General features: G+C 50.1%; 1 protein-coding gene across 1 annotated transcript in view; it reads right to left on the bottom strand.

Annotated features, from left to right (window-relative positions):
• Syt17 (synaptotagmin 17) overlaps positions 1-7,547 on the bottom strand; it is a 68,783-nt gene extending 61,236 nt beyond the window's left edge. The window contains exons 1-3 of the mRNA XM_052200540.1: positions 7,161-7,547; positions 2,562-2,579; positions 1,787-1,935 (exon numbers count right to left, since the gene is read on the bottom strand). Of these exons, the coding sequence (XP_052056500.1) occupies positions 1,787-1,935; positions 2,562-2,579; positions 7,161-7,175 (182 nt within the window). The 5' untranslated portion in view covers positions 7,176-7,547. The remainder of the gene's footprint in view (positions 1-1,786; positions 1,936-2,561; positions 2,580-7,160) is intronic.
• Between the last annotated feature and the right edge of the window lie 7,530 nt (positions 7,548-15,077).

Here is a 15,077-nt window from a genome sequence, read left to right as displayed (position 1 = left end):
GATCAGTGCAAGGTTTCTGTTGACACCCAGCAAGACAGAAAGGATGTTTGCGGATCTCTTGCTCCTGGGCTAAATGCATTCTTAGGATAGTTCATTCACATTTGTTTTTGAGACAGGGCCTCACTGTGCAGCTCAGGCTGGTCCTGAACTCGCTGCCCTCTTGTTTTTGCCTTCCCAGTCCTGGGTCTAAGGGATACATTGCTAAGGCTAGCCTTCTTCATTTACTCTTAATTACAGCCTGTGAAACAAATTATTTTATTATTCTCAGTCTCTAGTTAAGATAATCAAAGACAAACCAGGGTTTATAAAAATTACAATCATAAGGGGGGAGGCATGGCTCAGTTGGAAGAATGGTCGCCAAACATGCTTTGCTCTGTGTGGTGGCACATGCCTGTAATTCCAGCACTTAGGAGGTAGGTGCAGGAAGTCAGAAGGTCAAGGTCATCTTTGGCTATATAGCAAGTTCAAGGCCAGCCTGGGTTACCTAAGACTCTGTCTTAAAAAAAAAAAATAATCAAGGCCACCAAGCCTTTAATCCCAGTACCCAAGAGGCAGAGGTAGGCAGATCTTTGTGAGTTCAAGGTTAGCTTGGTCTATAAAGAAAGTTCTAGATAAGTCAAGACTACATAGTGAAACCCTGTCTCAATAATAAACAAACAAATGAATAAATAATAGATGTTTCATCCATTTTATCAACAAAGTCTCAAGCACTCTTAAGTACTTTTCAAAACACAAATTCATCAAACACAAAAATGTGGTAAATACTAATTTTTTTATCATCCCATTTTACAGATGAAAAACCAAGGCTCAGAAAAGTGAGACAACTTTCTCAGAGCTAGAAAAGTGTCATAGAAACTGAACTTGGTTGAACTCACACTGACATGAAGCCACTTGTGTTCTGGAAACATCTGAAACTTGCTTCTAAAAAGAGCACACAGGCCATGACCTCCGACCCAGAGGAAAGGTGGGGCTTCAGGGACTTCCAGGGTTTCAGCCCAAGATTCAAATGAGGCAGTTTTAAGTGCTACCCCTGGATTCCATTCGATCGTTCATACACATCGCCTTCTCCTTTCCGGGCCTCCTCCCAAGAGTTCCCAGCAGCTGTTGTTGAGTATTGTTAGGTCTTTCCCACCCCTGGACTCCTGGCTCCTCCCATCTCTGGCCACATCCCTCTCCCTGCCCCAGAGAGGTGGATCAGACATGTGGCTGAGCTTCAAAACTGCATTCCCAAAATATCTGAGCGACTGGCAGATGGAGATGTTGTATTCGGGGTGCAGGAGGGGAGTGGATTAGAAATAAAACCAAAGAAGCTGGGGAGAGCACCACCAGCAGGAGGCAGGATGGACTCGGCCATCCCTCCCTGGGACCCAGGTTATAAGGCCTTGTTTGGGCTAGCCAAAAGCAACATCAGAAAGGTGCTAGCAGTTCAGATTCACTGAGCACATACTTGGTGCAAGCCTGGAGCTGCGCATTATGTCAGTCTACCATGCTACCTGGGAAGGGGACACTCACAAAGTTCTTCAAAAAAGAACACAGAACCTTTTCTGCTTGGATACTTAGACTACTTAAAGTGTCCCCAAGATTAGCACCACCCGGCTAGCATCTCAGAAGCTTGGTGTGAGCAGGAGCCTCACCACCAGCTGGTACTACCAGCTGGCCCACAAATGAGGGGGCACCAAGAGGCCCTTCTTGGCTATGTCCATGGAAACTCAGTGCGTCCCCCATCCTGCCCACCCTCCAGTGGAGAGACTGCCGGGAGGTAAATTTCCAAGCAGGATGTACTCACAGCCATGGAGGTGTCTGGGCAGGGAAAGGTCCCAAGATCTCCACTTCATCTTCACTGGACTGGCAGCAGCCGGGCTCACAGCAGCTCTGACAGCAGTGTTGACAAGTCCAGCCACACAGCAGCACATCAGAGATTCTAGAAAGAAAGCCCTGGGGCCATTGGGGGAGGAAGAGAGAGGAGAGAGAACACCCCGAATTATAAGCAGCCCATCTGGGATTGCCCCACCTATGATAAATAGGTACCCAGAGCAGAATTGCTGGTAGGAGAAAAAAAATTTTTTTTCTCTCTTTTATTTATGCACTGTGGCATACGGGACGGCAAACAGAAGCGGCTGCAGCCATTCGGAGCAAGCAAAACACTTGCAGGTGTTTGTAGTTTATGTGTGTGCCTTTCTCGACAGGTGGGCGGCTATGACAACATGGAGAGGACCAGACAATATGTTCTCAGACACACAATGCATAGGGTTCTCTCCTGGCAAAAGACAAAAAAAAAAAAAAAAAAAAAAAAAAAGATACTTCAGGAAAAATAGCCCCAGGGACATGCAACTAAACTGGGGAGTCCAGTTGAGTTGGGACACATACATGCTGTCTGTCCGTCCAGAGATGGCCCTTTGACCAGGGTCTCCCTTTTGGTGGAAGGGAATAGAGACTGTGCCCTTGTTAATATCCTGTGACTCAATGCTCAATCATGCCCCAGCCCCACACCAGACGCCAACCGGCGGAAAGGCAAGCATTCGATTAGAATCCAGACCAAACAAATGATTGAATTAACCCACCTCGTTCAGTGGTTCCAACTGCCCTTTTAGAGAGTCACGGTGAAGCCAGGGTGGAGGGAGAGGGGGAGAGAGAGAGAAAGAGAGAGAGAGAGAGAGAGAGAGAGAGAGAGAGAGAGAGAGAGGCCAGTTTAGCAATATTCCAGCAACTCAAAGAACAGCAAGACAAAAAAAAAAAAAAAAAAAAAAAAAAAAAAAAAAAAAAAAAAACCCCGACAGAGAGCGGCAGCCCCAGCCTTCCTTCGCACTCACCATTCTGGGGAGGGAGCTGACTTTACTACCAAGGTATGGCTATGTTTGCAGGGCTGCTGGGAGCCTCTTGGTTAACTAACAGCGAATAAACGGGAACTGTGAGCTTTTCCATTTGATGTGCACCGTGTGCTGTTATGAATCAGAGCGGGTAGATAGCTCGTCATGCTACTTAGCACACAGCCACACTTCAGGGGACTCGCAAACCTTCCCAGACTGAAATAGCCAGAAGCCAACCCAAGAGGGCCTGATTAGCCAGACTGACAGGCTGCCTCCCCCGCCCCTGCCAGGGCCCTACCTTCCAATCCTGCTCCAATCCTGCTGGTGGAGAGCATCCTTCGACCACCCACAAATGGGGGAGGGGCTGGAAGGGAGCCAGGAGCTGGTCCTCCCTCCCTGGTTCCACCCCAACCCCATCTTCTTCTCATAGGTCCCTGAGATCTAAGCTCCCTCCTCTTCTTCCAAGAAGGGCTCTTCTATGGATCTAGGATTTCTTTTCTTTAAAAAAAAAAATATAACTTTTATAACCGTGTGTGTGTGTATGTGTGTGTGTGTGTGTGTGTCTACATTCACACACATCCACTGCACCGTGTGGAAGTTAGAGGATGGCTCTCAGGAGACCATCCTCTACCTCCTCTACCTGGTTCCAAGGATCAAAATCAGGTCACCAGACTTTGTGGCAAGCACTTTCACCAGCTAAGCCATCTTACAGACCCAGGATTTCATGATTTAAAAGGAAACACGGTGGTATTAACCCACTCAGCAGGTATCAAATCTTGATGACCAGCTTAGGACAGATCCTAGACAGGACGGGAGGTGCAGCCCAAGCCAGGGTTTTGGGGCACACAGGGAGCCAGCAGGGAGGAGACATCTGGGTTTGTTCCCAGATGTTAACATCTTCATGCCTTGCTCACCCCCATCCTTCCTTGTATACAAAGCAAGCTGAGCCCTCTAAGGCTGGAGATAGCCCAGTCCAGCTCAGATCAAATATTGTAGCATTCCCCTGGTGTTAATTTTTCCAGCTGCCTCCTGCATCATATGACCCTGGCTCCCTTCGCCCATGGGTTGCAGTTTTCTTCACAGACTTTGTATATGCTTGGTTGCTTGCTGGCTGTTCTGAGATAGGGTAACCTGTGGCTCAGGTTAGCCCAGAACTCTTCATTCTCCTGCTTCACCCTCCCAAGTTCTGAGAGTATAGGTATCTCAGGTATCTAGTCATTCCCAACTTGAATTTTTTGTAAGTTAAAAATAAAGAGAGTTAACTTTCCCCCGTGCATGTGTGTACATACATGTACATGTGTGGCATACATACATTTTCCTGTAAGCAATTGTACATATGTGTATGTGAAGGACTGAGGTCAATGTCCGGTCTCTTCCTCAGTTGCTCTACCTTATTTTTTTTGAGACGGGGCCTTGACCAGGAAGGAATCTGGAACTCTTCAACTCAAGGCTAGCTGGCCAGTGAGCTGCAGGAATCCTCCTGTCTCTGCTTCCCCAGCACTAGGGTAGCATACTACTACACTGTGCTTTTACATGGGTGCAGGGGGTCTGAACTCAAGTAAAAAAGGTCCAATTCTTTAAAAAAAAAAATCATAATAGCACAGGTGTTGGTTCTATTAACTTTTAAAACTCAAGCTCCTTGAAGGGCCATGGGTTGCCTCCTGGGAAAGTACTTAAGGGCACTAATCACAGATTCCCTCCAGAGCTCAAACTCAGCCAAGCACAGAATCAGTGGGCCACAGAGTGTGTGCCCTATTGAGTTGGGAAGGAGGCGGGGTCTCTGAGCCTGGGTCATTTCTTTTGATAAGACAGGACCCTCGGTATGAAAATGCTGGATGGCTCCCAACCTCCAAGCAAACACAACCTCTCTGTGGCTTCTGAGACAAGGTGATTTCTCCTGGGCACCAAGAATAATCCTTGCAGGTGCAAGCAGTAAAATCTGCCTCATGGGGCTAGCACGCAGAAGGGCTTAAAGAAGCTTGACATGAGTTGAACATAGCATTGTGTGTGCCCATCATCTCCGGAGGTCTAAGGCAGGGAGGTTGTGAGTTCGAGGCCAGCCTGGACTAGACCATGTTTCAAAAACAAAACAAACAAAAAACCAAGAGAGGTCATGTGGGCTGGCTTAGCATCAAGGTGCGTACCATCAAACCCAAAAATCTGAGGTGAACTCTCAGGACCCACAGGATGGAAGGAGAGAACCGGCTCCCAAAACCATTCTGTCACACATGCCCTGGAGTGTCCGGTCCTCCCCAATCCTCCAGGTTCCCCCAAGCACCACAAAGTGAGAATTTGGATGCAAAACATTACTTTCCAGCCATCTATGGTATTCTGCAATTTACAGGTGTGTTCTTGGGACATGGGAGGTCAAAAGAGACCTATTTAGCCTTCTATACAGCCGTGAACACAGAAAAGAGCTACCATAAACTCCGTCGATGGCAAGATGGTGGCCCAGGAGCAATCCAAGGTGGAGACAGAAAAGAAGCCCGAGTCCAGGGCCTCATTCTGGCTTGTCACATCCTCTGGGCTCACTCTCTGATACCAGTGGCGAAGTGACTCAAGCCAGGAATCACGAAGAGAAAACCCCAGGCACACAGAGGGAACACAGAGGAAACAGAGTTCAGCAGACTCCAGCCCTACAGCAGGCTGGTATGTAGCCTTCCAACAGAGAAGGACCCGTGTATTTCCTGACTTTCAGAAAGTCCCTGAAACTCATTGACCAAAACAAATAAGGCTTCGTGGGTGTATAGCCATGCTCACTCTCTGACCTCCCTTCATACTTGCTTTTTTTTTTTTTTTTTTTTTTTTTTTTACCATTTTCCCAATTGAAAAACTGTGACCAAAGAAAAAGGATATTACTCTCTCCATGTTCCATAAAAGTTCAAAGACTTTTTCTAAGGGGGAAGCCAGGACCACTGAGTTTTTGACTTACACATCTTCCTCCCAGCCTACAGTTTAGATTCCACCTTGACTGCTAAGTAGCTGTGTGGCCTTGACAAGCGACTTAACTTCTCTGTCCTGACACATAGTTTAGGTAACTGAATGCTGTGACTTAACTGTTGTAACCCCAGCACTCAGAAGACAGAGGCGGGAGAACCACGGGCTAGCCTGGGCTACATAGCAAGATCCTGCCCCAGAAAAGGAAAATGTATAATTCAACGAAGAACCATAAAAGCCAGTCCTCACCCTTCTCTGCTCACTCTCTTGGGCATCAGAGGGAGCAGGGACCATGACCTAAGTCTTCAATGCTGGCCCCATAATTCCAACAACTTTCAGGACACAGATAGATGTACGGTAAGGGTAACCTTCACTGAACTTGAAATCAGGACCTAGGCAACCCATTCCTGGGGATCAAAGCTCAAGGAGGAGAGGGTCTCCACCAGGTGACAGGCCATCTGAGGAACTGGAACAAGGGAGCAGAAGAGTTTGGGGGGGGAGTGTCTGCAGTCCCCACTCCCCCTCACCCCCAAGCTGAGTCCCTGGACCTGGGAGCCACTCTGCTCCTCTCCTCTGTGGCCAGGGGGCAGGCAGGCGGCCCTAGAAGCCTGCAGCGCTTCTGGGTCTGTGTGCCGGTGGAGGTGGGAGTCTGACCGTGTGACCTTGGCATGACCTGTCATTACTTTTTGTAAAGAAACTAACTGGTTTCTTGGCCAAACAGCATAGTCCATCCCCACCCATCCCCTCTAAAGAAGTGGGGGGAAGGCATGGGTACTTGACATTTCTCCCCGTTCTGGGAGTCTTGGGGGCGCTCTTTGGGAGGCATGGGGGGGGGGGCTCCAAACGTCACAGACCTCAACATACTAAAGTAACCGTCCCCACCTCCCTCACCAGTGTGCTCTGGCCTCTGGATGTCCCCACCCCTCTGCACCCAGAGCCCGGGCGAACGATGTCCTTGTCCCTCCAGGTCTGAACAGCTGCCTCCAGCTGGCTCCACCGGCCAATTAGCCCGAGCCGTCACCACGGCAACGGGCGCTGGCGGGCCGGGTGGTTGGTGTGCCCCGGGCCGCCCTCCTTCTCCCCCCACCCCGCTCTGGGCTGGGTACCAGGGGGCCAGGGAGTAGGGAGTTGCAAAGTCACCCCGCGGTCTCCCCTCCCAGGGAGGCGAGCACGAGAGTGCAAGTCCCACGCAGGGCCCTCCATACCGAAATCTGGGGGCCCCTGCCCTAGCTCCAGAACACGTACAGGTGCCTGCTCTGGGGCACCCGTTGTTTTGCTGTATTTTTGTGTTTTGTTTTGTTTTTCTCCAGTAAGTTTGTGGGAGCTGGGTGGTGCGCACTCCCGCGGCGCGTGCTCCCGGCGGAGGGGGCGCGGTCCCCGGTATTCCCTGGCCGTCGCCCCCAGCCACCGTCCTACCTGGATGTACGCCATCTTCGCCCGCGCTCACTCACTCCAGCCCGGGCATGGCGTCGCCACAGCCCCTTTGCCCTCGCCGGTCCGGCGAGGTGGCACGGCCAGCCGGCAAGACATCAGTGGGCGGCCGGGTGGCCCCAGACGTGACTGGCGTGGCTGATGAGCGGCGCCCGCCCCTCCGCCGACCGCCCCGTCCTTGCCCAGCCCTGAGGGGCCGCCTCCCTAGAGCGCAGAACCTGGATGCCCGAGGTCTTCCGCTTAGGTCTCTGGTGGGCCGGCACCTACAGCCCCACCTTGGGGTGCTCCCTGGCTGCAAAAAGCCTGGCCAGGGAGCCCCGGGCGAGCCGCGGGGACTGCGGCGACCCCGGCGCAGGCGGGGCCGGCGACGCTGGGGCCCGTGCGCGGGAGGCGGGGGAGGGGATGGGACCTCAAAGGGGTGGGTGGGGGCGGTGCCCGGGTCAACGCTGCGGGCAGGCAATAGAGTGGCATCTATCCACTGCCTGATCGACAGCAGGGCTTTCGGGCGACTGCGAGGAGGAGGGTCCCCTCCATCCTGCCCTCTCCCCAAGCGCCTTGGCGAAAGTTTTATGCCGCACCCGACGCGCCTAGAACCCGGCTGTGAGGTGTGTGGAGGATGAAGGGCGGTCGCCGCCTATTTAGGGTGGACCTGGCAGTCCCCCAGGACAGTGCTGTAGCCGCGGATGCTCACCCTCGCTAGGCTTTGCTTGGGCCCCTTTACCCTAACCCGCCCGGCTGAAGCCCTGGACGCAACAGGTCTGGCGAAGGGCGTCTGCGCAGCGCCACCCAGCGTTTGGCTGCGCCCGGGGGCGTGACTCGGCCCGATAGCAGCTGGGACCTGGACCTGTCACAGCGATTTGGCTTTGCCCGCCGGCCTTTAGCCCTCGGAGCTGGGCTCCAGCACTGGAAGATCCCTAACATATCTCCTAGCCCAGGGTCTCCAGTGCAAGGTCACCGAGCTTGGTGCAACCCTCCAGCAAAGGACTTGAAGTGGAACGTGGTCCTCCTTGGGTTTCTATTTTCCCTGCCTGGCAGCTGGTGTCGCTGCTCACCAGCTCATCAAGCTTGTCATTTCAATTTCTTGCCGTCCCTGTCTTTTCACCATTAAAAATGGGGTCAAATTTCTGCTCAGCCTACCTGCCAGTGGAGATAAACGAGTAAAAATAAATGCAAGTAATTAAGTATGCAATACACACAAGGAAAAATCTAGCATTTGGGAGTCCGACATTTGTAGCACGGCATGCGACATGTTGAGTAACACATCCGCTGAGCCTAACAGCCATCACCTTCCCCAGAGCAGCCTGCTATTTGTGAGAGAACCCAAGGTAGCACTAGTTGACTGGCAGCCTTCGCTCTACGTTGGAAGAGTGGGAAGGGTCGGCGGACCCTCGCTTAGATTCTGGCCGCGCCTCCTGCACCTCCCAGCCATTGTATGTAATTCCGCCCTAAATGCACGAACCCTCTCTCCGAGATGCTAGCGTGTGTATATACAGACAGACTGTGGAAGGTTAGTTGGAGCGAGTTGAGGTGGGGTAATGACCTTCATATATGCAGCGAAAGGAAAAAGAGTTTTTCCCAAATAAACTCTGGTTCTCCAATCTGGGCTTCGGGGGACTAGCTCCGTTTTGTCTTGGGAGCCCTTTGGATGAAGTGTTTATGTTTGTGGGGGACTAGCTCCGTTTTGTCTTGGGAGCCCTTTGGATGAAGTGTTTATGTTTGTCTTGGGAAAGAATGAGGGCAAATAATGGGACTGGCAAGTCTGCATTTCCAGAGCATGGCTTCCGTACCTTACCCCACCCCCTGTATCTCCACTACAGAGCCCAGAGCAGGGGAGGCCCTGGGCAAGGTGTCTGCTCCTTGCTGCACATTCTGTGCCCTGCTCCGGGATAGCTCTTACTTACAGACTCATGGGGAGACTGAGGTGCAGAGAGGTAAGGCCACTCCCACCCCAGGGCACGGACTTCCCTGGTGGCTTGGCAGGCTTAACCACCTACCCATATCTACCTGTAGTTATTCAGTGTTTCCTTTGTGGAAGAGGAGGCTTCATGGAGGAAGAGTGTTTGGAGAGATGGGGGGGCTAGAGGAGTTTGCTAGGTGTTTCTTTTAATATTAATATCTAACTTAATAAAAATAATAACAATTATTATTATTATTATTATTAAATTGTAAAGTTCTTACTGTATAGCCCAGACTGGCCTCAGCCTCAGATCATACTGTCCCCACCTCAAAGTGTGGGTTTCCGAGCGTGCAAAGTGTTCCCTGCTAACCTAAGCACACTTTCAGACATCTTCGACATTTGGTATACATTCAACATTTTAACTTTTAGATAAATTTGAAGTCGACTCCTTTACTGTCTATCTGCTTAGTTGTGAAATAAGGGGGAGGCTTATAGAGGTAAAGAAACTGTGAAGAGGGCACACAGAGTCCAGGGCTTAGGGTCCGGATTCAGGAGGCCTAGCCACCGCGGCTGGTGGGATGCCCGATGCTGGGGAGATGAACATCCTAGAGCAAGCCTTACACACTGACATCTCTCTCATCTGGCTCCTTCTCCCTCCCTTGCCCTCTGCTCCCCTGCTTCCTCCTCTGCCATCCTCCTCCTTCTCCTCCTCCTCCTCACCCCTTTCCTTCCCTCCTCCCTGGTCTTTTGTAGGTAAGGTCCCACTGTGTACCCAGAGCTTGCCTCAACCTGTTCATATAGCCAAGCCTGGCCTTGAACTCTCCATCTTCCTGCCTCTCCCTCCGGAGGGCTGAGATTACAGGTGTGCACCAGCACACTTGGCCTCTGGTACCTTCATCTCTTAAGATTTGAAGTCTGTGAGAATATTAAGCACCCTAGTGAGAAAATAAAAGTGTTTATTTGATGTGTATAGAATCTGCTAATCTACTTCTGTTACTATCAAATGTCTTGGTAGTGTGCAAGGTACCTAGAATAATGGGTGCTTGATCAATGATTTAGGTGCTCGCTGAGTGAGTAAATTTAAATGTTTATCACACCAGGGTGCTGAGCGCATCACTTGGGTCCTTGTTCCATCTCTGTTGGATTTCTGAAAAACTGGTGCAGTTGCATCTAATTCCCTTTTATAAGTGAGGAGGCTGAAGTATTGGGTTGGAGGGCAGTATGAACTATCCACAGGAAAGAAGGGGTAAGATGACCTGTATCCCAGTGACAGGCCAGCTTCTCATGACCGCCCCATCCTCAGATGAAAGAGCCAATCAGAGGTCAGCTTACGGCCTACAACAGAGGAGCGTATGAGGTCACTCTGAGACTGGCTTCCAGGGTCCTGTGGCCTTTTGATCGTCTCTCTGTCCTTCACAAGTACTAGCACCTTAGTTCTGAGATGTCTGGACTCAGACCAAAGTTGTGTCTGTTTCTTTGAGGCAGATGGTACCTTTGCTTGTGATGGACAAACAGAACTACATGTGACTTGTGGAGTGACAAGGGGAAACCCCAGGGTACAGAGAAGGGGCTCTGATCAAGAGTGCTGAGGGTCGGAGATGGCTTCTTGAGGGGCTATCCTTAAACCAAGCATTGCAGACAGGGGGATTGTTCTAATCCCCCTGTGGCCAGTGGTTCTTGATCTCAGGGATCTAATGAGAGGTATCCATGGAGCCTGTGAACTTAGAAAGGAAGATTTACATTTCCATTCTCACTCAGCCCTGCTGAGTGAAATAAATCCCATTATTTACATAAGGCAGGCAGCAAACCAGAACACAGGCTCTGACGGAACACCTTGGACTGTTTTACAGCTGCTGTAGACACTTGAAGTTCCACTTGTACTTTTAAATAATTTTCTTTCTTGTCAGTTTTATTTATTGTGTGTATATGTGAGGTGTGTGTGTGAGGGAGAGGGCAGGCATGTATGTGCCGCAGGAGGCATGCCGAGGTCAGAGGACAACTTCCAGGCATCTATTCTTTCCTTTATCCACATGGGTCCAGGGATGGAACTCAGGTCGTCAGGCTGGGCAGCCAATGCCTCTAGATCCACAGAGCCCATGTTTGACTCTTTATAGCTTGCAAACTGCAATAGTTAGCAGGCCCACCCTAGACCTTTGCATTGAGAGTACCAATTAAGAAACATACGTAAGTTGGGCTTGACGGCACATGCCTATAACCCCAACACTCAGAAGATAGAGGCAAGGGAAATGGGCATTCTAGGATAGCCTGTGCTACGTGGTAATACCCTGATTCAAAGACCAGAAGATAACTACAGTCTAGATGTGTGTCTCTATCCTCACAGGCAACTATAGCTCTCACTCCTCAGCAAGGGAACATGTCTCTGCAGCAGACAGAGAGCACTACAAAATCCCCACAACCAATCAAAATGCAGAGCTGTGAAGCCCAGCCCCAGTGGGTCCACATACAGAACAAGTCCTACACCTAAGGCTCAGGGAACTTTGTGGAGAAGGGGGTGGAAAGAGCCAGAGAACCAGGGAGTTCGATGTGAGACTGTGTCTCCCAGGAATGTCAGAAGCCACACCCATAAGTCGTGCCACTGTGATTGCCCCAACATGTGCAGGACAACAGCTACAGCAATAGGCATGCTAAAGTGGAGGAGGAAAGGCCGTGGGGCCCCACCCATACAGCAAATAGTAGGCACCTAAGGACTGCTGAGAGCTGGAGAAAAGTCTTCCCCAGGGAAGAGCTTCTTAAATGGCCAGCCCTGAAAACATACATACGAGTAACGTTATACAGTAACGTAATACAGACCAAGCAGGTTGTATTTAGAGATGTTATGTATACATATATGCATGTAACAGCAATTAATGAAAAGTAGGTCACAAGAGTGAATGGGAGGAAGGAGGGGTCGATGGGAGGGTTTGGATACAGGAAAAGGGGAGGAGACATGATGTAATTATAATTTCCAAAATTAAAGAAAGCATAAAATAAATAAAAACAAAATCTAGGAGAAAGAGAAAGAAGATAAATAGTACTCCTATTTCAATTTGTTTAAATATTTTGATAACTACATACCTAAGTAATTAATTTCTCTCTGCTCTGTGATGTACTGTGTTCTATATTTATAAAAGCATTCTCCTAAATTCAACCTTCAGGCTTTCATGGACTGGCCATGGTCCAATGGTAAAGGGGACAGAGCCCCCTCCCCACAAAGGCAGCAGGTGCATTGGTTTAGCTGGGAGAGTGGGGACTGCAAGCAGTTCTCAGACTACAGGGAGGCCAGTGAACTTCAACCAGTGGAGAGGCCAAAGGTCACGCAGTCTCTTGTCACTCCATGATGGAGAAGGGGCAGCATGATAGGAAAGAGTTTTGGCAGGTGTGTGTGTGTGTGTGTGTGTGTGTGTGTGCGTGCATCTGTCTTTGTGTCCATATGCCAGTCCATATTTCAGCAGTCGGGAGGCCAGTAGGAAGGTGGTTACAAACTAGGCAAGGTGACATAATGTTGCACTGGATGACAGCAGACAACACCGGTGATGACTGAGCCATGACAGCTGTGGGAAGCAGGGGAGGGAGGGGAGGGCAGGTCAGCTGGGAGGAGGAGTCTTATTTTTCCAAATGTGGACTATCCAATACATGTTTCCAGAAGTTCCTTACAGAAGCCAAATCCAATCCCATGTAAGCATAAGAGAAGTCACGGCTCCTTGGCTGGGAAGCCTCCCGAGACAGCTGGAATGGGGGGTAACCTAGCAGCCATGGAATCCCTGCGTCTGTCACACTTACAGCTTCTTTCAGAGTGTTTTTCTCCCCTAGGGTAGATTTGCTTCCTGAGGCAAAAGAATAAAAAGGCCCTTGGTGTCCATTTTTATGTTTGTGGTCCCAATGAAGAGACACTTTAAGTCACATGTAATGGTCCTGCTTTGGTCTCTCACTGAGTCAGAGGACCCAGCACACTTGCTAGAATAAGACTGGGCAGGCAGCCAGATCTGTGTGGCATCACAAGCCACTGTCTGATGAGGACCACATAGGTGGCTGGAGAGGCTGGCTTTCTAAGAAAACGCTGGAGACAGAAGCATTGGCCTACCCTGAGGTAGCCATGGCCCATCTAGGCCAGAGAGAAGCATAGATGTTTCTGGAATTCTATCCTTCCTAATATAGGGTCTCTGGGAACTGGTATCCAGTTCCTCTGGTGGTGCTTCTGCCTTCGCCAGCTTTTAAGGCAAACCAGCCATCTCCCTAGAACACCAAGCCCTGTGAGGCAGAGGCATGCACATAATTACAGTCTTCAGAAGGGAATTAGGGGTGAGAGTGCAGTCTCTGGCCTTTAGTCCACCTGTTATCCTTCAAAAGTGCCCAGATGGCAGAAACAGCTGTTGCCGCCCATCGGGCCACACAGCTTCTGGTTTAGTAACTATCAATTCTGGCCGTTCTCAATGATGAAACCTGTTGCCCAAGTCCCTTTTAATTCTATGGCATATAAAATATGTCCTTCCCATCCTGTCTTAGCTTTCCCTATCTCCCTCCCTGGGCTGTGTTTCTACCCAGAATACCTGGGTAGTAAGAAGGCTCAAAGCTAATTAAAAGGAACAGATAGTCTGAAACAGCGTCCTCAGACCTCAAGCTCCCCTCACATCCATCAGAATTCTCTGCTTCCCATCTTTGCCAGAGGCAAGAGCCTATCTAATGGTGTTTGACCAGGGACAAGCATTTTACCTCTGTGAACCTTGGTTTTCCTCATCTGCAAAATGAATATTATAAACTTTGGTGCTGGTGCTGGAGAGAACTCAAGCCACTTAGGAAAAATCCACAAAACATAGATGCATGGTTCCCCAGGAGTGGCTCCCTTTCTTCCCCCAGAGCATGCATTTAGCCTGGGGCCTCCTGCTATGTCAGCTAGGTTGCCTGCTACTCACCTCTCACTAGCTGTGAGACCCAGGGTGCATTTCTCTGTGGGCTTCAGCCTCCTCCTCAGCAAATGGGGTCAAAACCAGTGCTCCATGGCAGGAAGCACTCTCCCTGATGGATGCATAGAGAACTGTATTTATCCCAAAGCCCTGTGCCAGCCCTCAGGAGGTTATCAGCAAACACTAGTCACTACTTGCTTCTTTAGTCTCAAAGTATATGGTCTGGAGATACAGCTCTGTGGCAGAACACGTTACTAGGGGTGTGAGGCCAAGCTCTGGGTCTCTCTCTCTCTCTCTCTCTCTCTCTCTCTCTCTCTCTCTCACACACACACACACACACACACACACAGGCACACACTCACACATGAACTCATATGAACAAACACATATGCAGCCATGCACACACACATACAGGCACACACACACATGAACTCACATGAACACACACATATAAGCACACACAGGCACACACACATGAACTCACATACACACACCAGACAAGTCCCTATCCATGTGAGTGACCCCACTACTTGCTCACCGTGAATAGTTTTTCTTCCTTTGTTCAAAGCCATGATTGAGATGACAGAGCTACCTCCAGACACAGGTTATTTATAAACTGGACTCCCTCGCATTAAACTCCCTCTTCCTAGACTCACTTGGACATTTGCATGCAGTAGGTTTAGGGGCAGAGTGTGGGGACCCCCAAATTCCTACCAAATTTCCAGAGGATGCTTATGAAATCAGGCACTCCGAAGTCTAGCCCTCACCTTAGCACGCCAGGATACCATCTCTGATTCTCCTACACTTCCCAACTAGAAGGATGCTTGCTGCCCATCAACCAGGCCACCTCTGAGTGACGTTCACTCATTGGGCTGTCACAGCTGAGAGTAGGGGTGGCATGGAGGTGAGGCATGCCCCGATGAGCAGCGGCTCTGAAGACATTTGACTCACCAGCTCCACTTGACCTCTTGCTGGTCCCTGCAACCTACCAGACGTTGCCGCTTCATCTTGCATGCTGTCCGCTGGCATCTCCTTAAGGATCTCAATTAGATGAAGAAATCTGATGATCTAGTCTTCAACATCTGGAACCCCAACTCTGGCTCA

This window comes from Apodemus sylvaticus, chromosome 1 (assembly GCF_947179515.1).
Source record: "Apodemus sylvaticus chromosome 1, mApoSyl1.1, whole genome shotgun sequence".
In the NCBI taxonomy this organism is placed as follows: domain Eukaryota; kingdom Metazoa; phylum Chordata; class Mammalia; order Rodentia; family Muridae; genus Apodemus; species Apodemus sylvaticus.
Note: the sequence above shows the minus strand (reverse complement) of the source record. Positions and strands in the feature narration are given on the sequence as shown.